Source organism: Caretta caretta, chromosome 24, assembly GCF_965140235.1.
Source record: "Caretta caretta isolate rCarCar2 chromosome 24, rCarCar1.hap1, whole genome shotgun sequence".
Lineage (NCBI taxonomy): Eukaryota > Metazoa > Chordata > Testudines > Cheloniidae > Caretta > Caretta caretta.
In genome coordinates, this window is record NC_134229.1 from 8,799,936 (window position 1) to 8,822,653 (window position 22,718).

General features: G+C 51.1%; 1 protein-coding gene across 2 annotated transcripts in view; it reads right to left on the reverse strand.

Moving 5' to 3' along the window:
• Positions 1-7,285: 7,285 nt before the first annotated feature.
• SNX27 (sorting nexin 27) overlaps positions 7,286-22,718 on the reverse strand; it is a 64,051-nt gene continuing 48,618 nt past the window's right edge. Inside the window, exons 12-13 of one of the 2 annotated variants that reach the window (XM_048827884.2) lie at positions 19,967-20,029; positions 7,286-15,597 (exon numbers count right to left, since the gene is read on the reverse strand). In XM_048827884.2, coding sequence (XP_048683841.1) covers positions 15,550-15,597; positions 19,967-20,029 — 111 coding nt within the window. In that variant the 3' untranslated portion in view covers positions 7,286-15,549. The remainder of the gene's footprint in view (positions 15,598-19,966; positions 20,030-22,718) is intronic. The other variant, XM_048827886.2, reaches the window with a different exon arrangement.

Below are 22,718 nucleotides of genomic sequence, written 5' to 3' on the forward strand. Positions count from 1 at the left end.
GGGGCCCTGCTTCCTCTTGCTTCGAGCAGATGGGATCCTCCACCACCATTCTGGTCGACCCAGGAGCCTGGGGGGACCGTGCCCAGCTGGGGGTGGGAATGCTGGTGGGGGGGAGGGGTGATTAAAGCTGGTCTTCCCCTCCGTCCCGGAGCCTCGCCCCAAGCCCACCCGGGCTCTCTTATTGCCTCTGCGGCTTATTAGCACCTGGCCCCGCGGAGGAGACATGGGACGGGCACTATGGCTGAGGCATGTGGCACTGGACTGGCTGAGGCCCGGAGGCGGGGGGAAGGAAAGGACCGTGTCTTCCCCACCTCTATCCCTCAGCGTGGCATCAAGGGGCAAGCCACGGGCACTGGGGCTCACAGCTGGGGGAAGGAAGGGATGGGCAGCAGCTCCTACACTGAGCAGGCACCTGAGAGCTAACATAGCGAAACCGGGACACCCACCCCCAGCCTCCACAGGGCTGATATCCCACCTCCACTCCCCTGCCAATCAAGGCAGGAAGTTTCAGACACTCTAAGCCCCCCGCCCCACGCACAATCAGCTCCCTAAGCCCACGGCCCAGACATAGCCCCCTTCGTGGATTTCCAGGCCATAGCCACTGCTTCGTTCCCATCCAGTTGTCCCGCCACGTGGATTTTCTCCTCCTTTATGGTTAAAAATTTGCTGTTTTCAAATCCTGGCCCGGGCAGGAAGAGCCAGAGAAGCCAATTCCACCTCCCCCCGCGCCCCATTAAGAGCCACAATGTCCTTTGGGTGGCAGAAGGCTAAGAAACTCTCTGTGCGCCATCCGAAGCAAGAGTTCTGACTAAGGATGCAGCCCCAAGAGCCCCCAAATGGTTGCCGGCTGCCCCCTGACCTGCCGCGGCATCTCCTCCCCTTCCGTCCTGGGCTCATTTCCCGTTTCCCTTGTTCCACACAGCAGCCCTCTGAAAAATCCAGCCCTGCGCTTGAAAGCGAGCTGGCTGCCCTGGGAGGCAGTCCTGAGCCTGCGATGGTTTATGCTTAGGAGTAACGGCATGCTCAAAAGTGATACTTCTGCTGTCACAGTCTCTGGCACCTCCGACTGAGATCAGGGCCCATTGTGCCAGGCGCTGCCCAGAGACAGAGTAACCAAGATCAGGGCCCCGTCGTGCCAGGCACTGCCCAGAGACAGAGTAACTGAGATCAGGGCCCCATTGTGCTGGGCACAGCCCAGACACAGTGAGCAACAGCCCCTTCCTGGAAGACTTTAATAAAGAGTGGGAGGGGAAACCGAGGCACAGAGAGGGGCCATGACTTGCTCACAGTCAGGGGCAGAGACAAGACCAGAACCCAGGTGTTCTGACTCCTAGTCCAGCCTCCAAGCCACTAGGTCAGGCTGCTCCCCAAAGCGAGCCCAGCTGTAAAGTTACTCCAGCAAGAGATTGCAGGGTGGCTGCTCCCCTTCTCTCACAGCTCCGGGTCAGAAATTACGCTTCTCCTGGCCTTAGTTCTCCTCTCCAGCCATTTTGTTTTGAGGCCCTCCCCATCTGGCAATTGTAAAATATCATGATACTCTACATGCTGACCAACCTCTCATCTCTACTGCGCTCTGAAATCAACCTATACCATGGGAAAGAGAAGAAGAAGAAGAAAAAAAACTATGTTTACAGTCTCCTGCTAATCCAGTAATTGTAAATAATTTCGTTGAGATTAGCTGTGATCCAAAAGGATTCAAGTTGCTGCCATTTTCTCCTCTCCAATTTTAGAGAATTTTAATGGTTTTTCTTTTTTTTTTCTTTTTATTTGGAGGGGGGGTGAGAGGGAGGGGGTTTATTACCTGGTACTTTTATTTAGAGGGGAAAAAATACAACTTTTAGTGGGGAAAAAGAAAAGAAAAGTTGAAGTCTATGTTTCAGACGATATCGATGCTTAACTTATTTGTTATTTATTGCCATTTACTTTAAATAATTTAATTTTTTTTCTGTCTAAATAAAAGAAGTAAAATCAAAGAAAGGGCCCCATGGCTGGGTTTTTAATATTATTAGTGGCTTTAAAAAACAAAACAAAAACCAGATGCAGCTGAGAGCTCCCATCAAGATTCCAGAGTAACGGACATAGGGCAACTTGAGCTTGGCACTCCATCGTGCCGGGGGCTACCCCGACACACAGTAACCGAGATCGGGGCCCGTCATGCAGGGCACTGCCCACACACAGAATAACCGAGATCTGGGCCCTGTCATGCGGGGCGCTGCCCACACACAGAGTAACCGAGATCGGGGCCCTGTCATGCGGGGCGCTGCCCACACACAGAGTAACCGAGATCGGGGCCCCATCGTGCCAGGCACTGCCCGACAGAATAACTGAGATTGGGGCTCTGTCACACCGGGCACTGCCCAGACACTGAGTAACCAAGATCGTGGCCCTGCCATGCCCGGCACTTCCCAGACACAGAGTATCAGGGCCCCGTCCTGCCAGGGCAGCAGACACAAAATAATTGAGATGAGGGCCCCATTGTGCCAGGTGCTGCACAGACCAAGAGACAATCCCTGCCTCAAAGAGCTCACAATCTAAATGGACAAAGGTGGCACAGGAAACTGAGGCACAGCAAGGGGAAGGTGACTTGTCCAAGGTCAGCTCAGTGGCAGAGCCAGGAACCAGGAGTCCTGAGCCCCAGGTCACTGCCGCATCTAATTTGCTGTATCTGCTTTGCCCACCAGACCATCCCCACTTCATTGAAACACCCACTCTGTTAAACCAAACCCACGTTCCAATAATACAAGACCACCTGCCCACAGCACTGATCAGCTCAAGGCTCCCAGCTGCATATCCCAACTCCCCCATGTCTAGAAAGTCACCAGAACAATAAAAGAGCATACAGGCTTCGGGAACCTCAACTGCAGTACCAGTATCCCACCCCCAAGGAGCAATGCTGCCCAAGAACTGGCTGTCACAGAGTGTGGGGGAGTCCAGGCCCTGCACCCCTCTTCCTGGGATTCACTGAGACCCTCAGCCAGCCAGTAAAACAGAAGGTTTATTGGACAACAGGAACACAGTCCAAAATAGGGGTTGTGGGTACAACCAGGACCCCTCAGTCAAGCCCTTCTGGGGGAGCAGGGAGCTTAGACCCCAGCCCTGGGGTTCCCTGCATTCCACCCCCCCAGCCCCAAACTGAAACTAAACCCCCCCAGCAGGCTCCCTTCTCCAGCCTCTGAGCACATTCCTGGGCAGAGGTGTCACCTCCCCCTCCCCGCTCAGGTTACAGGCTCTCAGGTCTCCCATCCCCAGGGCAATTCCCAGGTCAACACTCCCCTCTCCCTGCTGCGTCACACCGTCACGCTGGCTCTAGGCACAGAGTCTCAGGCAGAAAGCGACACCACCCCCTGCTGCTTGCAACAGCTCCCCAAAAAGCGATACCCAAACAAAACTAACAGTGATGCAGCATTTCTCCTGAGACTAAACACTTGCTCACAAAGAACTCGCAAGACTGTGTGTCACAGCACCACTTGGAGACCCCTTGCTGTAACACTTCAGCTCCAGCCCTGCAGAGCGCATGGCGTCACTGCTAGCTGCTGGCGTGGCAATAGCTGGCTGTAGAATGCTCCCACCCAGAGACAGATGCATGGGATTGCCTGGGGGGCAGGCAGGCTTTGGAAGTGCATGATGCAGGCAGTGCCAGGCTACTGCTGCCTTTGAGTCAGGATTGATGAAGGGCCCCTCCCGCCCCACACCAGCGACCGCAGAGAGAGCAGCAGCTGGGGGGCGGGGGGGTGATGGCTCTGAAAACACCCGGGGAGCCCACTCCCCTGGCAGCTGTTTGCTCACAAAGGAACCACGGGCCCTTTCAAATGCTGCGCGTGCTCGGGCCGTGGCGGGGTGGGGTGGGAGGGAGAAAGTGTGTGTTGATGGTTGGCATGCAACCACTGAGGCCAGGAAGCGAAGGCGGCAGTCTTCGGAGGGAGCATCTGATGAGCCCAAAATTAATTGGCAGAGCTGAGATTTGGCCCAGGACAGCTGGGTTCACTCCTGACTTCTGTGCAAAGCGCCCTGAGATCTAGATCAGGGTTATGTCTCATCAGAAAGATGATGCCGCCCTAGTGGCAGGGCATCTCCTGCAGCACAGTGCCTCAGAGCACCACAGCACCCCCCCAGTGGTACAGCGCCCCCCCCCAGGGGCAGGGCATCTCCAGCAGCTCACTGACATCTCCGACAACAACCTGGGCACTTCCTGAGCAGGCTGCGGGGGGCCCCTGGCTGTGCCCAAGACCGAGTTGCCGTATGATGTACAGGCGTTAAATGAGATGCCTTCGCACAGCACGTACGCCCCCAGATGTTGCCCACCCGCAATACACGAGGATGCGCCTTCCAAACATCACCTCGGTGCCAAGGGTGACCGAGCAAGGTACCAAGGGGCTCCACTAGATGGCAGCGCAGGGCAAAGTTTGCGCCACTCTCCCAAGTCTTGCCTGCAAGCGTGGATGCTGGTGGGGTCTCAGGTCGCTTGGTGATGGAGGAGGGCCCAGCAAACACGACAGGTGACCAGGTCCACGGCCAGCGCACACAGTTACACGTGGCACAGCCCGGACCATCCACGACCACTGCAGGCTGTCGGATCCTTGCTTCGCGCCGGGCACGCCTGGTGTTAATGCGCCTTGCGGTGACGTTAACGGAGACATGGCAAACCTGCTGTTGCTGGCGTGAGCCTGACATGCTTGTACCAGCCGCCACGAGAACAGGTGCCCCGTTTCCGCCGCTCACAAAATATGGCCTGGAGGAGCCTCGAAGCGGCCGGATGAACGAGATGCTCAGGATGAGACAGCTGAGCTTTTCCGAGTGTGTTTTGAATGCCGGCCATCCACCAGCGCCTGAGGACTGTGCTATTAGGAATCTTGTCCCACCATTCGACCCTGCAGAGATGGCACACGTGGGACCGATCCAGGGTCCTCGGGTGGTGACCCTACGCTGTCCATCTCGCACAGCCAACGAGCAGCATTGCGTGAGCCCGGCAGCCCAGCAGACAGTGTGCTCAGTGTCTATTTTGGTGCAACAGCGCCCCAGATGCGGCCAAGGCAAGTCTGTGAGAACGTTGTTGATTTTAATAATCAGCGAGACGCACTAGCCCCCAGCACAGGTGGATACTTCAGGTTTCTTTAGGCTGATCGTAAAACCAAAGCAATTGACTGCATGTGCAAAGTGTTCTCCTATAAACCGGACATCAACTGAGCACGTGAACAGTGCGCAGCCGTGAGCAAAGAAAAGCTCCTTGATGGGTGAATCTGCCACTTTCAGGCGAGCACGGCAGCGTTGCAGGTTGAAAAACTCCCTCGCAGTGGGGAACTGGCTCTCGACTCCTCTGTCAATTGTCTCATGAAATGTATCCTTAGGCATAGCCCAAAAAAGGATGCAAAAAGCATGTGCAAGCCAGCATACAACCATGTTTGGTGTCACCGGTGACCGGGAAGGGGTCCAAAGTCATCCCACCATGGAAGGGCCAAATGACAGAAATAAACTTCGCAGGGCATCCAAAGATAACAACCATTACCAGAGCCCCTCACAACTTACTCAGACTAGAGCATCAGCTAAGTCGAAAAAACATACAAAGATCACGGTTTTGCTTCCGCCACTTTTCCTGCAGCTGGCAGGCCCGTGAGGGTCACGTCCATTGTGCCTCATCCAGCCCAGAATCCACAGACTCAGGAAGGATCGGTGTTAAGGCTAGTCAACATGACTGTGCAAGGGTTTTCCCAGAGACAGAGAGGAAGGAAAGGCCATAGTTTGCCCAATCACCCTCACGTTTATAGGTTGACAATGTTGGCATGTAAAACCTCACTTTTGCTCCCAGAGAATGCGGAGGTGCCCTGTAGTGTGGTGGCCACCCTGCTTATAGACCTTGGCAGGAATACCATCTGCTCCAGATGCTGGGCCCGGTTTGATTGCTGTGATGGTCTCGGAGGCGGCAGGAACTCATGGACGTAGCCTGTAATGGACACGCTCGGACCTCAGCAGAACCGGCCTCTTCCTCGGGACCTGCTCCGCTCCATCCATCTCCTGGTCACCTCTGTGTGAGGCTAGCCACCACCCTTGCACATACACATGCCCGGGTAGCCCTAACCCTGCATAACCACCCTATGGAGATTTGAGAGCTTGGGCTTCCCTCTACAGAGCCCTGGCTGCGTCCCACGGCACCTGCTGTGGGCAGAGGAGAAGAGGCTGTTTCTTCAGCACTTACGCAACAGGCATCTGGGGGCTGCTGGCTGGCACTGAGGGGCATCAGCAGAGCTGTGCGAGAGGGAGCCAGAGCTGGTTGAGCCTCCCAGGGTAGCAGCTCCTTGTGGGGGAGGAGGAGGGGACATGCACCTCAGGTACAGTCCTGCACTGTTCAGGTTTTACTGAAATCCCGCAGGCGTCAAATCATTGGTCTAACAAGCTGTGTCCAAAAGCTGAGTGCCACTCCTGTCCCAGCTCCTCTGCCACGCCCCGGCCATAAGGGTTGGCTGCTGGCAACACCCCCACTCCCAGGAAGGCCAGACACACCTGGCCCCCTACTCCGAAGGAGGCCTGGCCACCGTGCAGAGGTGGTAGCAGTCAAGTGGCGTCCCCCAGCACCCTAGATTGCTGTCCCGTTGGGGGAGGCGCCGTCCCCCTCCATTGCCCATGGGCTCCTCTAGGTGTCACGTCATGATGGGCCTTGTGCTCTGGCCGGTGGGGAGTGGTTCCTCCAGGCCAGAGAAGCCCAGGTGGCCACTGGCAGCTGGGGGGAGGGGGAGCGGGGTCTGCTCACTATCTCCCCCAGCTTTTTCATGCACAGGAGCCAGGCATGCCACCGCAGCATCCCAAGAACCTCCCACGGGGTGGAGCTCAGGGGAGGCGGGGTTTGAGACTGAAGGGCGGGGTCTGTCTTCACTGGGAAGATGGGGTGGAGCTTGGGAAGGGGGAGGGGTTGAGACTGGAAGGCGGGGCCTTGTCTTCACTGGGGAAATGGGGCAGGGCCAGGGGGCAAAATGGGGGCCCTGTCCTCGCCAGGGGCAGGTGTGAGAATGGCACGGACCATAGGGAGATGGGGCTTGACTGGGGGGGGGGGGCAGTGGGGCCTCCAGTCCCCCAGCCAGCAGGATCTAGGCCCATGGCAGATGGGGCAGTTGTACAGGCCCTTGAGGCTGTTTCTCTGCTCGCTTCCCCACAGGTGCCTTGGACCAGATCAGAGCAAGTGCCACAGATGGGCAAGGATCCCCCCAGCCCAGCCACTTCCCCAGGCCTGCCCAGCCCCTCCACCCTCATAGCCCCTCCCCCACAAGAGAGACAAAGGGGGCAGGAGAGGGTTAACTAGTAGTTTCATCAATAAATCAATTTATTTAAAAGAATATGTTACAATTAATTACACTAAGTGACTTTACCAAACAATTTTAGAGTGATTAGCTCTATAGAACAAGGAATGAAACACTGTTAGCAATCGGTTTTTTGTTTTGTTTTCTTCTTCACATTTCTGAATCACAAAAATAAAAAATACAAGATACTGCCGTGAAAATACAATTAGAGTTCTCTCAAATAAATTAAAACGAGTGTGCCCGGGATTGAAACCTGGGTTATTTTACTGGCTCAAAAAAAAAAAAAAAAAAAGCGGGGGGTGGGGGGGACGATACAAAATTTCTGTAAATTTAGTAGCAGGCATCCGTTCAATCCCCCTCCCATCCCCCCAGGAGGGGGCACTCCCCCCCCACCTTACATCAAAAGCTCTGACTGATGTATTATTGCTGTTATATCTGTTGCTTTCCTTCCACGGACAAACCTTTGTATAACATGCTTCAACCCAGGGTTGGGGTGGAAGAGGGATTGCCAGGGAAAGGTATAAAATGCTGAGGAAGGGATCTATTGGGGGCACTGAGATGCGGATTCCCTCCCCCCGAAAGCTCAATGCAACAGCCTACTTATTCATACACAATGGTCTGTGGCCTTGGCTACAGGGCAGTTGGTTTGTTACAACTGGCTAAGAGGTGCAAGGTAACAGGTCAGGGAACTTCTAAGCTGGAGCAGCTGGAATCTAAACTAGGAAGAGACGGATGGTGGCTGGAGACGGTCAAGGGATAAAGCAGACACGGCAGCTGGGTGCTTGCTAAGCTGAATTCTGAAGCTGTGGTAACATCTTCTATTGAAATGCAGGTTTATACAGTTCCCTCTAGAAAGGGGATAGGATAGCGTCTCTCGCATGCAGACTGGGCTGGGGTGTGGGGACTCTCCAAAGGCTGGGAGCAGTAAGGTTCCAGAGAGTTTCTGCCTCTCTACCTGTCAGCAGGGGAGCGCACAAGGAATGAACAAGAGGAGAGGGCCTGGTGCTGCAGACCAGAAGGGAGAAGGATGTGTCAGGAGCAAGCAAGGGGCCTTCCTGCTAATGGGAAGCTGCTGTATTGTGTCCAAACGACCTGGCTGCTGAACTGGTTTAGTGCAATCTGATGGGTTAGCTGGAAGCAGAAGAGCCTCACGCTGAAGGACAACTACATCTTGGATACCCTGCTTGGGTGCAAAACGTACCACCTGCCGCTCCCCCAAATATCCAGGCTCACTCAGTAAGTGCGAGGGCTGTGGAGGCTTTATACAAATTTGTTTAGAAAAATAGAACTGTCTCCATGAGCTAGGCTGCCATCAGCTTTAATAATACATTTCACCTCCAAACCAGAGGCGCGTGTGTGTGTGTGTGTGTTATAATCTGTAAACCAATTGGTTTTTATAAATGCATCACTCACCAACTTTGGTTTGCAGGGGGTGAAAAGCTTTTGCACAGATAAAAATGTAATTTTCCCAGAGAGCACTTGGCCATCTAAGCCACTCAAATCAAGAGCTCTTACATCTGGCTTTGAGTTAGCTTCCCAACCCTGAAGTAGAGCTCTGTGCAAGCTCGAAACCAACAGAAGCTGGTCCAATAAAATATATTCTCTCCCTCATCTGGTCTGTATAAATGTGGAGAAAACAGAGCAAAAAAGAAAAATCTGCAAGACAGCAAAGAAACAATTACCTTGCTCTGGCCATTACTGCAAACCATCAGGATCAGAGGAGGAAGGGGGGCTGAGAAGTTTATTTCTTGTCTAATTAAGGCTTCCTCATCAGCTGCATCTTCTACCTATTTAATTCAGAGAGCATTTGAGGAAAGCAGTTATTATACCAAGTGCAACCTGACCTATTTAACTTGTGCTCGGGCTTATAGATCTGACATCAGAGCTGCCAAAGCCTATCAATTGATTTTTTTTAAAAATCTGAAAAGTAAAGAGCCTGGAAATGGAAGGGCTGGTGCTGCATTTATGCCCTGGGGCTCTTTTTAAAAAGTGACCTGCGTTAAGATAGAGAGAAAGCCTCATTGTTTATTTCTGATGGCACCAAAAATAGGACAAATATCAGCCAAGGATTTAAAAAAAAAAAAAAAAAAAGGAAGAGAAATTGACAGAGATTACCCGTTTCTTTCAAAATTTAAACACACAGACAAAAAAACCCAGCATTTCAGGACCAGTCCTATGGGAATGGAAATTTCAGTTCTTCCCCCTCAGGCCCCCAAATCCGGCACTCTGACATGAGCAAAGGTGCTCGCTTTCTAGTTCTCTAAACAGACAGAATGAGCAACATACCTAACAATGGTTAAATGTCACAGCACAGAAGTCAACTGGAGGAGGTTACTAGTTCTTAAGTCGACCTACTTCAGTCAGCAGTGAAATTTCATGTTTATGGCTCTCGCTCCATTTTTGTTTTTTACATGGGTCCTGCGGCAGAACTTACTGCTGCAAAGAGATTTCCGGCTCCTTTAGCTATGGAAAATCAAGAGTATTGGCACAAATCCTTCCCTAAATCCAGTGGACTGAGAGAAACCTGGCAACACAATGGCTGATTACAGAGCTACTGCCTGTGTGAAAAGGGTCATAAAGAATATGGGGATCTCCCTTCTCCCAACCCCTGGATTTTAGGGAATAAGCAGAGGCAAGTTAAACCTTCTCAAGGTGCACCCCAACACTGAGGGAAGGGAGACTTGGATCCTGAATAAATTACAGGCAGGGGAGGTGTTTGGGGAATGAAAGAGTTAAGCATTGGGGGGGCTCCCTTTTTGGGGAACCCGTGCAGTGAAAACTGCCCCCTCCTACCCATGGAAACCAGCTCCTGTCCAATGACACAGCTAGCACATTTCACCCAATAACCCCAATAATTGGTCCTCCAGGCCCAAATGTGGCTCCAGATCTCTGGGGCTCCCTTATTTCCTTCCCAGCAGGAAAAGATCTAGACATGCTCACGGCCACACTGGATGCCAAGGGAGCTAATACTAGGAGAATACAAGTTGCACAGAATCTGCATTCCTCACATAACACTGCAGAGCAAGTCTGACCTCCACCGTCCACTCCTGCTGGTCCAGAGGAATAGCCTAGCTTAGCATCCCTCAAACAGCCTTTTCGGGTTCTCTCCTCAGCCCTAGCCAGGTACTTGGTTGCGTGCAGAGAAGTGTCAACAAAGCAAAGCTGGCTGTGCATGCAGAGCTCTCTGGATCCAAGCCTCCCCCCTAACCCAGATCTCTGCTGGAACATGGAATCCTCCAGAGGCTCCCAAAAGCAGTGCTTGTTCCTGTGACATACAAACCCGTTGAACTCCTCTGACTTGAGTCATGTGAGTAGCCGAGCCCAACGAACAGAGACCGGGGAGGGGCTCTTAACACTGCTGCTGAGATCATTCCATCTGTTCTGATGAGAACAGAAGGAAAGGTATTGCTGATGAGACTGGGGCTCTGAGACAATCTCGTCTCTACATACACACGGGAGACATTGCCAGTAGCTTATTCAGTCCTTTGGGTCATTTACTGGGAGAGGCTAATGCTGCGCACTTGGATAGTGCCTCCCAGTCAAGGGTCATAAAGTGCTTTACACAGAGGGGTACGAACACCTCATTCTACTGGTGGGGAAACTGAGGCATGGAGCGGGGAAGTGACTAGCCCGAGGTCACTTGGGAAGTCAGTGGCAGAATCAGAAATAGAACACGGGTCTCCTGACTCCCAGTGCCCTGCTCCAACCATCAGAAGAAGTTGCCTGCCTCACACACCGAAGGGGACTTCTCCAAGAGCTCTGAAAGGCTCCTGTGCTGGAGAATTCACACTGCAGCAAGACAGCCCATCCGCCCACTACTGAACTGGCAGAGGGGCACACGATCCCTAGCGCCGTGGCAACCTGGCCGTCTGTGCAGGACGAAAATGCCTTCCTGCCATCAGAGGTTGATAGAGCCGCCTGGAAAGGTAACAGCAGGGTCCAACAACAACAGCTGTTCAGTGTTCTGATTGGGCAGCGGTAGAGGTCTCCCTCGGGGGGGGGGGGGGAATATAGCAGTAGAAGGATTAACCAAGGGAAACAAGGAAGCTAACTTATCGAAGAATGGCTGGATGGTCCATGGAATTTGATGAAGGGTGAGGATGGTCCTTTTGTGGGTAGCTTTTCTTATAGCCTTCCAATTCTGCTCCCAACACCAATGAGGGGCAGGAAGTTGGGTAGATAGACCCCAAACTGCACACCCCTCTCAGCCTAAACCGCAAACACTGCCCTACAGGAAGATGCTTTAGGGGAGAGTGACTTTGGAAAGGCACAAGCATTCTTAACCCAACAGCACCTGTCCCTCCCCACCCACACCATCTGAACAGGTTTCAAACACACCTCCAAACTTTGGATTATCTGCCCATGGCCAGTGGTTTGGGCTGCCCTATATTGTAAATGACTCTCTGCTGCATGGAGTAACAGGTGTTATAGTATACAAAAAGTTTCTTTTAAATAACAAAGAGAAGAATCTTGCGGCCCAAAAGAGCCACTAGCAGCCTGGGACTGCAGGGAAAACCTAATATTGCTTCCCAAACCCACCCTGTTTCTGACCAGCTTAGATCTAAAGTTGGTGTGAAAAATAATTCACTGCATGTTCCAACCAGTATTTTGTGTTTCCATCACTACGTAGGTCCTACATCACATGCAATATGTCCCTGTACACAGGACTGGAAAATAAGAACAGTCACACTGGGTCAGACCAATGGTCCATCTAGCCAGTACCCTGTCTCTGACAGCAGCCAGTGCCATATGCTTCAGAGGGAATGAACAGGACAATTTTGAGTGATCCATCCCCTGTCATCCAGTCGCAGCTTCTGGCAGTTGGCAGTTTAGGGACACCCAGAGCATGAGGTTGCATCCCTGACCATCTTGGCTAATAGCCATCGATGGACCTATCCTCCAGGAACTTATCTAATTCTTTTTTGAACCCAGTTACACTTTTGGCCTTCACAACATCCCCTGGCAACGAGTTTTGCAGGCTGATTGCACATCATGTGAAGAAATACTTCCTTTTGTTTGTTTCAAACCTGCCGCCTATTAATTTCATTGGGTGACCCCTGGGTTGTGTTAAATTAAATGATTCAGGGATGTGAGGGAATTAAGCCTTGGGGCATCTAGAGGCCACAGAGCAGGAAAGGAGGTGGGAAGTAAGAGGGATATTTGCAAAAACTTTAACTCCATATATTTAAATGATAATGCTTTCGCAGCTGCCCTGAATGTAGACTTCAGCTGCTTCTAAAAGCACTAACCCCCACAAAGTTTCTTATTTTAATAAGCATCTAGCTTTGAGTGAGCCAGGTGCATTTCAAATCCAGTTCTGACTGAGAAAACTTAGAAGCTGCTTTCCTCACACCATCTACAGAGCACAAAAGCTGGTTTGCATAACCTGTTGGCCCAGATACTTAGGTTGCGTCCAGCAATACCAAATTAAAAGAGGCGGGTTTCTGTGCACCAAGGCGTCCAACAGATTAACGTATTAAAGCCCCTTATACAGCCACCCAGCTTCCTCGGCTCAATTTGTTTTCTTTGCAGAAGGGACACGTAATTGGTTCAAGATCTAAAGCAGAGAGTTCCTACTGCAGCCTTTAATTCTTTGCACTCACTCAGACTAGTGTACCTAAGCTACCTAATTCACACCCAGAAATACAAAGTTTGTAAGTAAAAATGTAGAGGCCAGCAGAACACTGGATTCTAAGTGCAAGGCCAAGGTTTCTCCTTGGCTGACGCTGCTCCCGCTTTGACTTGTGACTGGAAGGATACGGTCTATCTTTAGAGAGCATTTCCTGGCCCGCAGTTTAAAGCAGCCTCCCGGCAGACCACACTGGGTTCATGCCATGAAATGCAGCGTCAGATCCCACACGTGGCAAGCTGGGTACCACGAGCCTCAAGGGTCATCCTGCTTTATTAAAGAGATTGATTCTTAAAGGTAAAGGTTTATTGAGTTAGAGCAAGCAGGAAGCCCTGCCCATGTTTCAGCTTTGAGTCTTTCTTTGCAGCTTCTTAGATGCACAGGGAACAGACAACCCAGCTCAGGGGAAAGTTGCCAATTGTCCTAGACTTCTTTCTGAAGATGGTAAGCCAATTCCATTGCTCCCATTTCCCTCTCCTCTTCCCCTCCTGTCTACACTGACTATTCATTCAGTCCCACGCTCCCTAGCCTCTCGCCTTCAAGGTCCCCAGGCTCCCTCTGAGGTTCTTCCTGAATCAAAAGGTGGGCCTGTTTGACCTCTCCCTTTGACCCACCCTGGAGTTGAATGTGCCGTGCTCCGGCCCTGCCTGCCCAGAAGGTAAGACAAGGAGCAGGGCCCCCAATACCACTGAGTCCCACAACAGGGCAGAGCTCTGTACTGCTGCCATGCCAGCTGGGCCCCACACTCAGCAGATCAGGTCACTGGCAAGGGCACCGTTGCCATTAGCTGGAATGGGCGAGTGAAGAGTTACCACTATGATCCACAGGGACCCCAGCCTAGATCAACACGGGAAGAAGTTGTCAAAACACCAGTTGAGGCAATAAATCAGCCAGAGCGGCGACAAGGATGACCTGACCGCTCACTAGCGAACTAACCTCAAATGTCCTCTAGCCTACGGCTGCCTCCTTGGGTCCTTCAACCTGCAGCTGGCTCCCCACATCCAGTCCTAGAACCACATACCTGGGGCCGGGGGGAGATGAAGCAGTAGGAATGCATAACACCTTGGTCTATACAGGGCCAGAACCCCCTCCCCTACAGAAAAGTCTTTGCACTGAAAAGCGCTTGGAGAAGCTGGAAAGCGGCACCACACTAAGCTCTGCTCAAGCGCAGGCGGAGGGCACATGCAGGAAAGGAGAGCAATTACCCAGGCTGTTGCTTAGCTGGCTAGAACAGTTCAAATTCTCACAGAGACAGGGTTGTTTAAAACCCGTCCCTCCTCGCGGATGCCACCCTGCACTGCCAGACCTCGTCTCCCCCACCCTGCCTGGGCCGACCGACTGCTAGTGAAATACAGGCGTCAGCACGGCACCCAAACAATGCTGCTTCTGTCCTGGAAAGCTGCAAGGAGCAGCCAAAGCCCATCAGGAAGATACCAGATCTTTGGCTGCGACAGCTCTGGGCTCAGTCTCACCCCGCCCCAAAGAGATCTGATCAAGGAGTAAGGAAAGCCACAGATGGAGCCTCACTTCCCCTCCAAGCTGGATGGAGCTAATTCTGCTTTGGGCTCTCCTTTTCACACCTCTGCCTGAGGACCAGAGAGCCTGCCCAAGGACTATGCACCATCCCAGCTCCACTTAACCCTTCAAACTATGGCTGCAGCGGGCCTTACACTGAGAATAGGCCTTAATCTGGCTCTGGCACAGAGGTGAATTTTGCTCCTTCGGGCTTTGATCCAAAGTCCATTGAGGCCAATGGGAAGACTCCAACTCAAAATCCATCCTACCCATAGCGGTCACAGAGTCCCATCAATTACAGCATCACACCCTTCGTGAACATTTACACCCGTGAGTAACCCCACTGATTTTAAAAATGCTACCCAAGGTAAGGATGCAGGATCAGACCGTCAGTGAACAAAATCCCCTCTCTCCTTGTCCCACTAGCTCTGAAGCCAGCTGCTTTACACACTTCTTAAAAAGGTTCATTGCGAAAAATGAAAAGAAAAAAAAATTAAAAGCCTGTAAACGTGTCAAGGTCCTTTGAGAGGAGAGGTATTTCCCTGTAATGTAACTTTTTTTCTTTTTTTTTTTTCCATTAAAGTTAGTTTTTAAAAAAACACGATGGATTCGGAGGAAAGAGATGCGTGTAAAAACGCAAGCTTAGAAAAGGTACTGCTGCTGATATGAAATTTTAAAAGAAATATATAGATATATATGTATATACGTGGGGTATTCTGTATATATATCTTTCTTTTTTCTTTCTTTTTTTTTTTTTTTTACATACATACATATATATGTCTGAACAGTGCAAATGGATGGCATTTCTATTTCCAGTTGTAAAAAATATAATATAAGCACAGTCCATCTTCCAATGCAGGACCCAAGTGAAACGAAAAAAGAAAAACAGAATACCCTTGGGTGGATTTTGTCTGTTGTTGAAAAGTTTTCCCCTCTTGTTACTCTGATAAGCCTGCTGGTTTTTTCCTAGTTGCTTAATTCCATAACCATGAAATTCACAAATGGTATTGTTATTAATAATATTTAGTTTAAGGGCTTTTAATACAATAACAGAATTTTTTAAATCTTTTTTTAAGTGTTAATTTTGGGGGGGTTTACGTTCTTCCACGACAGGAGGGGCTAAGTGGCGGCGTCCCTCTGCTGTGATCTGGCCATCTGAAAGATATTCTGAAAGAGAAGAAAGGGAAATTAAAAACAAGATATTACTTACAGTAAGCCTCTGGGTTTGCTCTTGCAGCTTCATTAATCATCAACCCTCTCGGGGCAAGTTAGACAGAGGGCAGCCTCCTTTGCAGAGGGGGAAACTGAGGCACAGAGAGGGTGACTTGCCCCAACGTCACTTGAAGAGTCCACGGCAAACCAAAGAACAGACCGCTGAGTCTTAGTTCCAATTCCCAGTCCCCCACTCTAGACCCCTTCCCATTGCTCGGTCTCACCACTAAACTAAAGTCCCTCCCATGAGTGAAGGGCTACCAGGATTAGAAAACCTGCCTTATAGCAAGAGACTCAAGGAGCACAATCTACGTAGCTTAATAAAAAAAGAACGCTAAGGGATGACTTGATCACAGTCTGTAAGTACCTACGTGGGGAACAAATATTTCCTAACGGGCTCTTCCGTCTAGCAGAGAAAGGTCGAATATGATCCAATGGCTGGAAGTTGAAGCTAGACACACGCAGACTGGAAATAAGGTGCACGTTTTTAACAGGGAGAGTAACTAACTTTTGGAACAATTTCCCAAGGGTCATGGTGGATTCCCCGGCAGTGACCATGTTTAAATCAAAACTGGCTGTTTTTCTAACAGCTCTGCACTAGGAATTTCTCTGGGGCAGTCTCTGGCCTGTGTTCTACAGGGGGTCAGACGAGATGATCACCGTGGTCCCTTCTGGCCTTGCAGTCTATGACTATGAAACCTCCTGGGGCTAGTCACATGAGGCTCCGCTAATGCTCCTCAGTGCTGACCTGCAGCTCCTCCACCTGCTACACTAGTCCTGCCCTCCCTCCTCATTCACCTCATTCTTCATCTGCTGCCCCCTGGACCATTCCAGCTCTGCCAGCACGTCACGCCCCACTCGCGACCTCCATTCCCCAGCCCTGTAATCCAATCCTGGGCACAGCCTGGCAGTGAAGCTAGGCCAAATGGAGGCTCTGCAATCGACTGTTCACTTGAGATCCAGACAGGACTGCTGAGGGAAACAACTGGCGCTCTAGCCCACCGTACGAGGCAGCCTCCCCCTCAGCTTCCCAAACCCACCATCACCCTAGGTTTGTCTGTCTAAGAACACAGCAGCGCGGTGGTTGAGAGCAGGCAGATCTCCAAACACACACACTGATTCCTTGCCAGTGCTGGGTGCAGAACTGATTCAGGTACCTGGAGCTACAATCCCCAGCACCTTGGGATGCGCAGGCTGCAATTCTCTGCTCCCGCTGCACTCCCTGCAGCAGCTGCACAAGCTGGCTGGATGGATGACACCAATAACCATGAGTAATTGCCATCGCTGGCAGCAAGGGTTGGAGGACCAGCCTTGTGGCAGGCAGCAACAGCAAAGATCGACTCCCCCTGGGCGTGCAGCTGTAGTTTAACTACCCCCAGCAAGGATGAGGTTTCCATTCATGGGGGGGCCTTTGCGGAAGCTGCAGTCGGTCTCATGGCAGTGTGTTATAAAGGGGAGGGGTTTATACTCCCATCTCTCTAGAGGTTTGTCAGCGAGTGGACATGGGAAGCCGTGCTCTGGAGGGGAACCAGCATCTGGCCTGAAACAGGTGAACTCCCAAGAAAGGGAAGGAGGGGAATCCAGACAGGTTGCACACACTTTGCTCCTCTTTGAAGCAAATTCATCCAATTGTCGGGTGGTTTGTTGTACTGATTCTTTTGAACAAGGCATTTAAAAACCAAAGTTCCTGGTTGTGCCAAATGGTCATTAAAAATCTCACAAGAGGATTTTGCCCAGGTGTCCTTTGTCTCAACTCCTCCCTCCCAATCCCATAACCACTGTGCCCTGGTGCCCAGGCTGTCCACTCACAATCCCCACTCAGAGGTGGCTGCATTTCAATAGTGAATTGATTCCTCTGCGGATTGCTTTGGGAGCCGGCAGAGGGAACGGAAACACACGGCTTCCCTCAGTCAAGGCTGCTTCCCCCCTCTCCAGAGTTCCTCTAATTTAGTGCTTATCACCACAGCGTTTAAGTGCTGGTTACCCTTGTGACTGAATTAAACCACTGATCTACTCTTCCATATGGTCACAAGGGGGCATCTAACAGCCTGAACAGCACATGACACTGCAAAGACAAACCCTGGCACTGAGTCTCAGAGCCCAGGTCGGCTGACTCAGGCTCACGGTGCTTGGGCTGTGGAGCTAAAAACAGCAGTATAGAGGCTGGGGCTGGAGCCAGGGCTCTGGGACCCTCCCCCAGGTTTCAGACCCCAGGCTCGAGCCAGAGCTGGAACATCTACTCAGCTATTTTTAGCCCCATAGCCTGAGCCAATCAGCAGAGGCTCAGAGATGTTTATTGCAGTGGAGACGGACCCTAAGCCCTGAGTAACTGTGAATCGCAATCTTCTCTCTAGCCATATTACTGACCACATTTTACAGCCAGCAACTGACTACTCCAGCTGTCCAGTGGTCACCATGGCAAACCTGACATTTAATGCTGGCTGAGATTCACATTCCCACGTGCTTAGCACAGGGAATACGGCGCGTACCATTTGAGCTAACCACAGTGACGTTAAATGGCAGCCACTGGCATTGCTTAAATGCTAAATAAAAAGGGGAAGCTGCCGTTTTTGTGTTGCTTTGGAGGTCTAAGTGACTTAGTGCCTTAATTTAGGACCTACGAGCAATTAAGTGGAAGGCATCGTATACAAATGCAAGAACATCTGGAAGCTTAGCAAGGGGAATTATCTAGATCCGAGTTCTCCAGAGCCAGAAGGGGCATTGTGGGCAAAGACAAACGTCATAAGCAATTTTTACAGGCCAATAAATCAAGTATGGAAATTCCATGCTGCTCATTGTGTCCCCCCCTACCCCTGCACATATGGAATAGGCCACAGCAGTCTGCAGAGACTTCACTTGGCAAGATTTCTGGCACACAGAGATGCAGGTCAACAGCACAGGCCTATGCAGAACCAGATGCTGCATCCAAATATAGCTGGAGGGGAGGGACAGAGTCAAGTGCATTCAGAGCTGCTGCAAGTGGCCTTTACTTCAGCAGTAGAAATGGCTGGGCTCTCACCCAGAAGGAGGAGTGCAAAGCAACTAGACAGGAACTGGTACTCACTGGAGAGCCTCAACTGAACTCATCACCCTCCTTTAGAACGCGGACTAAGGAATCCTCGAGCGCATTTAGGGCAGCAACGGTGAGATGAGGAGTCAAAGATTCCCCTGCAGGAGGCTTTGGCACAGCGGAAAGGCTGGAGACCGCACCACAGCCAGAGGTTAAAGCAGAGCAGAAAATGGGTGAGGGGAGGGCCTCAGGACTCCGGCAGTAAACAAAAGGCCTAGGCTCTCGCAACACGATGAGACGAGTGTCGGGTTTGGCTCATGTGTGTCACGTACACTTGGACTGTATATTAAGGTGGGGGCAGCAGAATAAAACCCTGAAACCACGTCTACTCTACAGCGCCTACACCAGCATAGCCCCTAGCAGAGACACAGCACACGCCGACAAATGGATAGGATCACCTCCCCAGATGACATTAGCTACGTTGACAGGAGCACTCTTCTGCTGGTGTAGTTGTGTCTACACTGGTCAGCACAGCTACGCCGCATGGGGGTGTGGCTTTTCACATCCCGGACTGACCCAGCTACGCCAGTCTAAATTTTAAGCATAGATTAGGCTTAAGATAGAAAACCCCAGTCAGGCAATGGAAACTTCTTGGGGGCATCTGAGGGCAAAATTTGAGGCTAAAATCTGTAGAATCAGTGAGAAACGCTTCAGCGTAACTGCTTAGCGGACAACAGCAGGGCGGCTTTACTTAAAAGATTCAGCTACACAAGATGTTTTCCCCACCCCACTATTCAATTAACCCCTTGATTACTGAGATGGAAAAGAGATCAGGACCTGCCAATCAAGTGGTACCAGAACGCCCCTCCAGCACTACCATGGTAAAAGTTGGCATGCAGCTGCCAGGATTAGTCTTTGGTTCTTTAAAGAAACTGAAAAATGTGTGTCCCCTTTACTGCTCCTTTCTGACCCCCTTTCCTTCTCATCTGGGAGTAGAGACAGCTTCACAGGTAAAGTCTCATTCCAGGTCCTCCAAAGATTGCCAGTGTCCAGGACCCATCAGGACTAAATATTTCCAATGTAAGGAAACAAAGAACATTTCTTAAAGCGGCATGGCAGTCTCTCCCCAGCATACAGCAGCAGGAAATGTTTTGCTTTGCAAGGTTCCTTTAAGGACGAGCTGACACTATTATGAATGCTATTCTACACTAGCAGGAATTGGAATGAAGAAGCAGGAAGTAAATAGTAAGTCCGCAGTACAGCAATCAGACTGGCTCAGAGAGCCCAGATGCTGTTTGCTTTCACCCCAGTTACCTTGCTGCACATATTGTCTTTACTGAAGTTCTTGTTATGCTTGTCTGTCGCTTCCTCCTCCACCTTTACAAGAAAAAAAAAATATAAAGGATATAAATAAAAACTGATGGGGTGGGAGGGGACTAAATCTATTTCTATGGTAGTGGTGCATTTAGGGTGAATTTAGGGATGGGATTTGGGAGGTTCCAATAAGCACCCCAGAGCACCAGGCAATGAATTTCAACTGCCTACTATTCTTTCTGTTAGGAACTGACGACCTACGCTCACCACACACGCTCAGACATGGCTGCTGCTAGCCCTGCTCAGACACAAGTGCAGAAAGAGATGTGAGATGTGAATGTTTAGACTTAGCCCCTGGAGCAGATCAATATTTCCCAAGCAGAAGACAGTAAGGGTATGTCTACACTACGGAATAAGGTCGAATTTATAGAAGTTGGTTTTTTAGAAATCGGTTTTATACATTCAAGTGTGTGTGTCCCCACAGAAAATGCTCTAAGTGCATTAAATGCATTAACTTGGCGGAGTGCTTCCACAAGACCGAGGCTAGAGTCGACTTCCGGAGTGTTGCACTGTGGATAGCTATCCCACAGTTCCCGCGGTCTCCGCTGCCCATTGGAATTCTGGGTTGAGATCCCAATGCCCGATGGGGCTAAAACATTGTCACGGGTGGTTCTGGGTACATATCGTCAGGCCCCCCTTCCCTCCCTCCCTCCACGAAAGCAAGGGCAGACAATCGTTTCGCGCCTTTTTTCCTGAGTTACCTGTGCAGACGCCATACCACGGCAAGCATGGAGCCCGCTCAGGTAACCGTCACCGTATGTCTCCTGGGTGCTGGCAGACGCGGTACGGCATTGCTACACAGTAGCAGCAACCCATTGCCTTCTGGCAGCAGACGGTGCAGTACGACTGGTAGCCGTTCTCGTTGTGTCCGAGGTGCTCCTGGCCATGTCGGCTGGGAGCGCCTGGGCAGACATGGACGCAGGGACTAAATTTGGAGTGACTTGACCAGGTCATTCTCTTTAGTCCTGCAGTCAGTCCTATTGAACTGTCTTATGGTGAGCAGGCAGGCGATACGGATTGCTAGCAGTCCTATTGCATTATCTTCTGCCGGGCAGGCAAGAGATGAGGATGGCTAGCAGTCCTACTGCACCATCTTCTGCTGAGCAGCCATGAGATGTGGATGGCATGCAGTCCTTCTGCACCGTCTGCTGCCAGCCAAAGATGTAAAAGATAGATGGAGTGGATCAAAACAAGAAATAGACCAGATTTGTTTTGTACTCATTTGCCTCCTCCCCTGTCTAGTGGACTCATTCCTCTAGGTCACACTGCAGTCACTCACAGAGAAGGTGCAGCAAGGTAAATCTAGCCATGTATCAATCAGAGGCCAGGCTAACCTCCTTGTTCCAATAAGAACAATAACTTAGGTGCACCATTTCTTATTGGAACCCTCCGTGAAGTCCTGCCTGAAATACTCCTTGATGTAAAGCCACCCCCTTTGTTGATTTTAGCTCCCTGAAGCCAACCCCGTAAGCCGTGTCGTCAGTCGCCCCTCCCTCCGTCAGAGCAAAGGCAGACAATCGTTCCACGCCTTTTTTCTGTGCGGACGCCATACCAAGGCAAGCATGGAGGCCACTCAGCTCACTTTGGCAATTAGGAGCACATTAAACACCACACGCATTATCCAGCAGTATATGCAGCACCAGAACCTGGCAGAGCGATACCGGGCAAGGAGGTGACAAAAGCGCGGTCACGTGAGTGATCAGGACATGGACACAGATTTCTCTGAAAGCATGGGACCTGCCAATGCATGCATTTTGGTGCTAATGGGGCAGGTTCATGCTGTGGAACGCCGATTCTGGGCTCGGGAAACAAGCACAGACTGGTGGGACCGCATAGTGTTGCAGGTCTGGGACGATTCCCAGTGGCTGCGAAACTTTCGCATGCGTAAGGGCGCTTTCATGGAACTTTGTGACTTGCTTTCCCCTGCCCTGAGGCGCATGAATACCAAGATGAGAGCAGCCCTCACAGTTGAGAAGCGAGTGGCAATAGCCCTGTGGAAGCTTGCAATGCCAGACAGCTACTGGTCAGTTGGGAATCAATTTGGAGTGGGCAAATCTACTGTTGGGGCTGCTGTGATGCAAGTAGCCCACGCAATCAAAGATCTGCTGATATCAAGGGTAGTGACCCCGGGAAATGTGCAGGTCATAGTGGATGGCTTTGCTGCAATGGGATTCCCTAACTGTGGTGGGGCCATAGACGGAACCCATATCCCTGTCTTGGCACCGGAGCACTAAGCCGCCGAGTACATAAACCGTAAGGGGTACTTTTCAGTAGTGCTGCAAGCTCCGGTGGATCACAAGGGACGTTTCACCAACATCAACGTGGGATGGCCGGGAAAGTTACATGACTCTCGCATCTTCACGAACTCTGGTCTGTTTCAAAAGCTGCAGGAAGGGACTTTATTCCCAGACCAGAAAATAACTGTTGGGGATGTTGAAATGCCTAGATGTATCCTTGGGGACCCACCCTACCCCTTAATGCCATGGCTCATGAAGCCGTACACAGGCAGCCTGGACAGTAGTCAGGAGCTGTTCAACTACAGGCTGAGCAAGTGCAGAATGGTAGTAGAATGTGCATTTGGACGTTTAAAGGCGCGCTGGCGCAGTTTACTGACTCGCTTAGACCTCAGCGAAACCAGTATTCCCACTGTTATTACTGCTTGCTGTGTGCTCCACAATATCTGTGAGAGTAA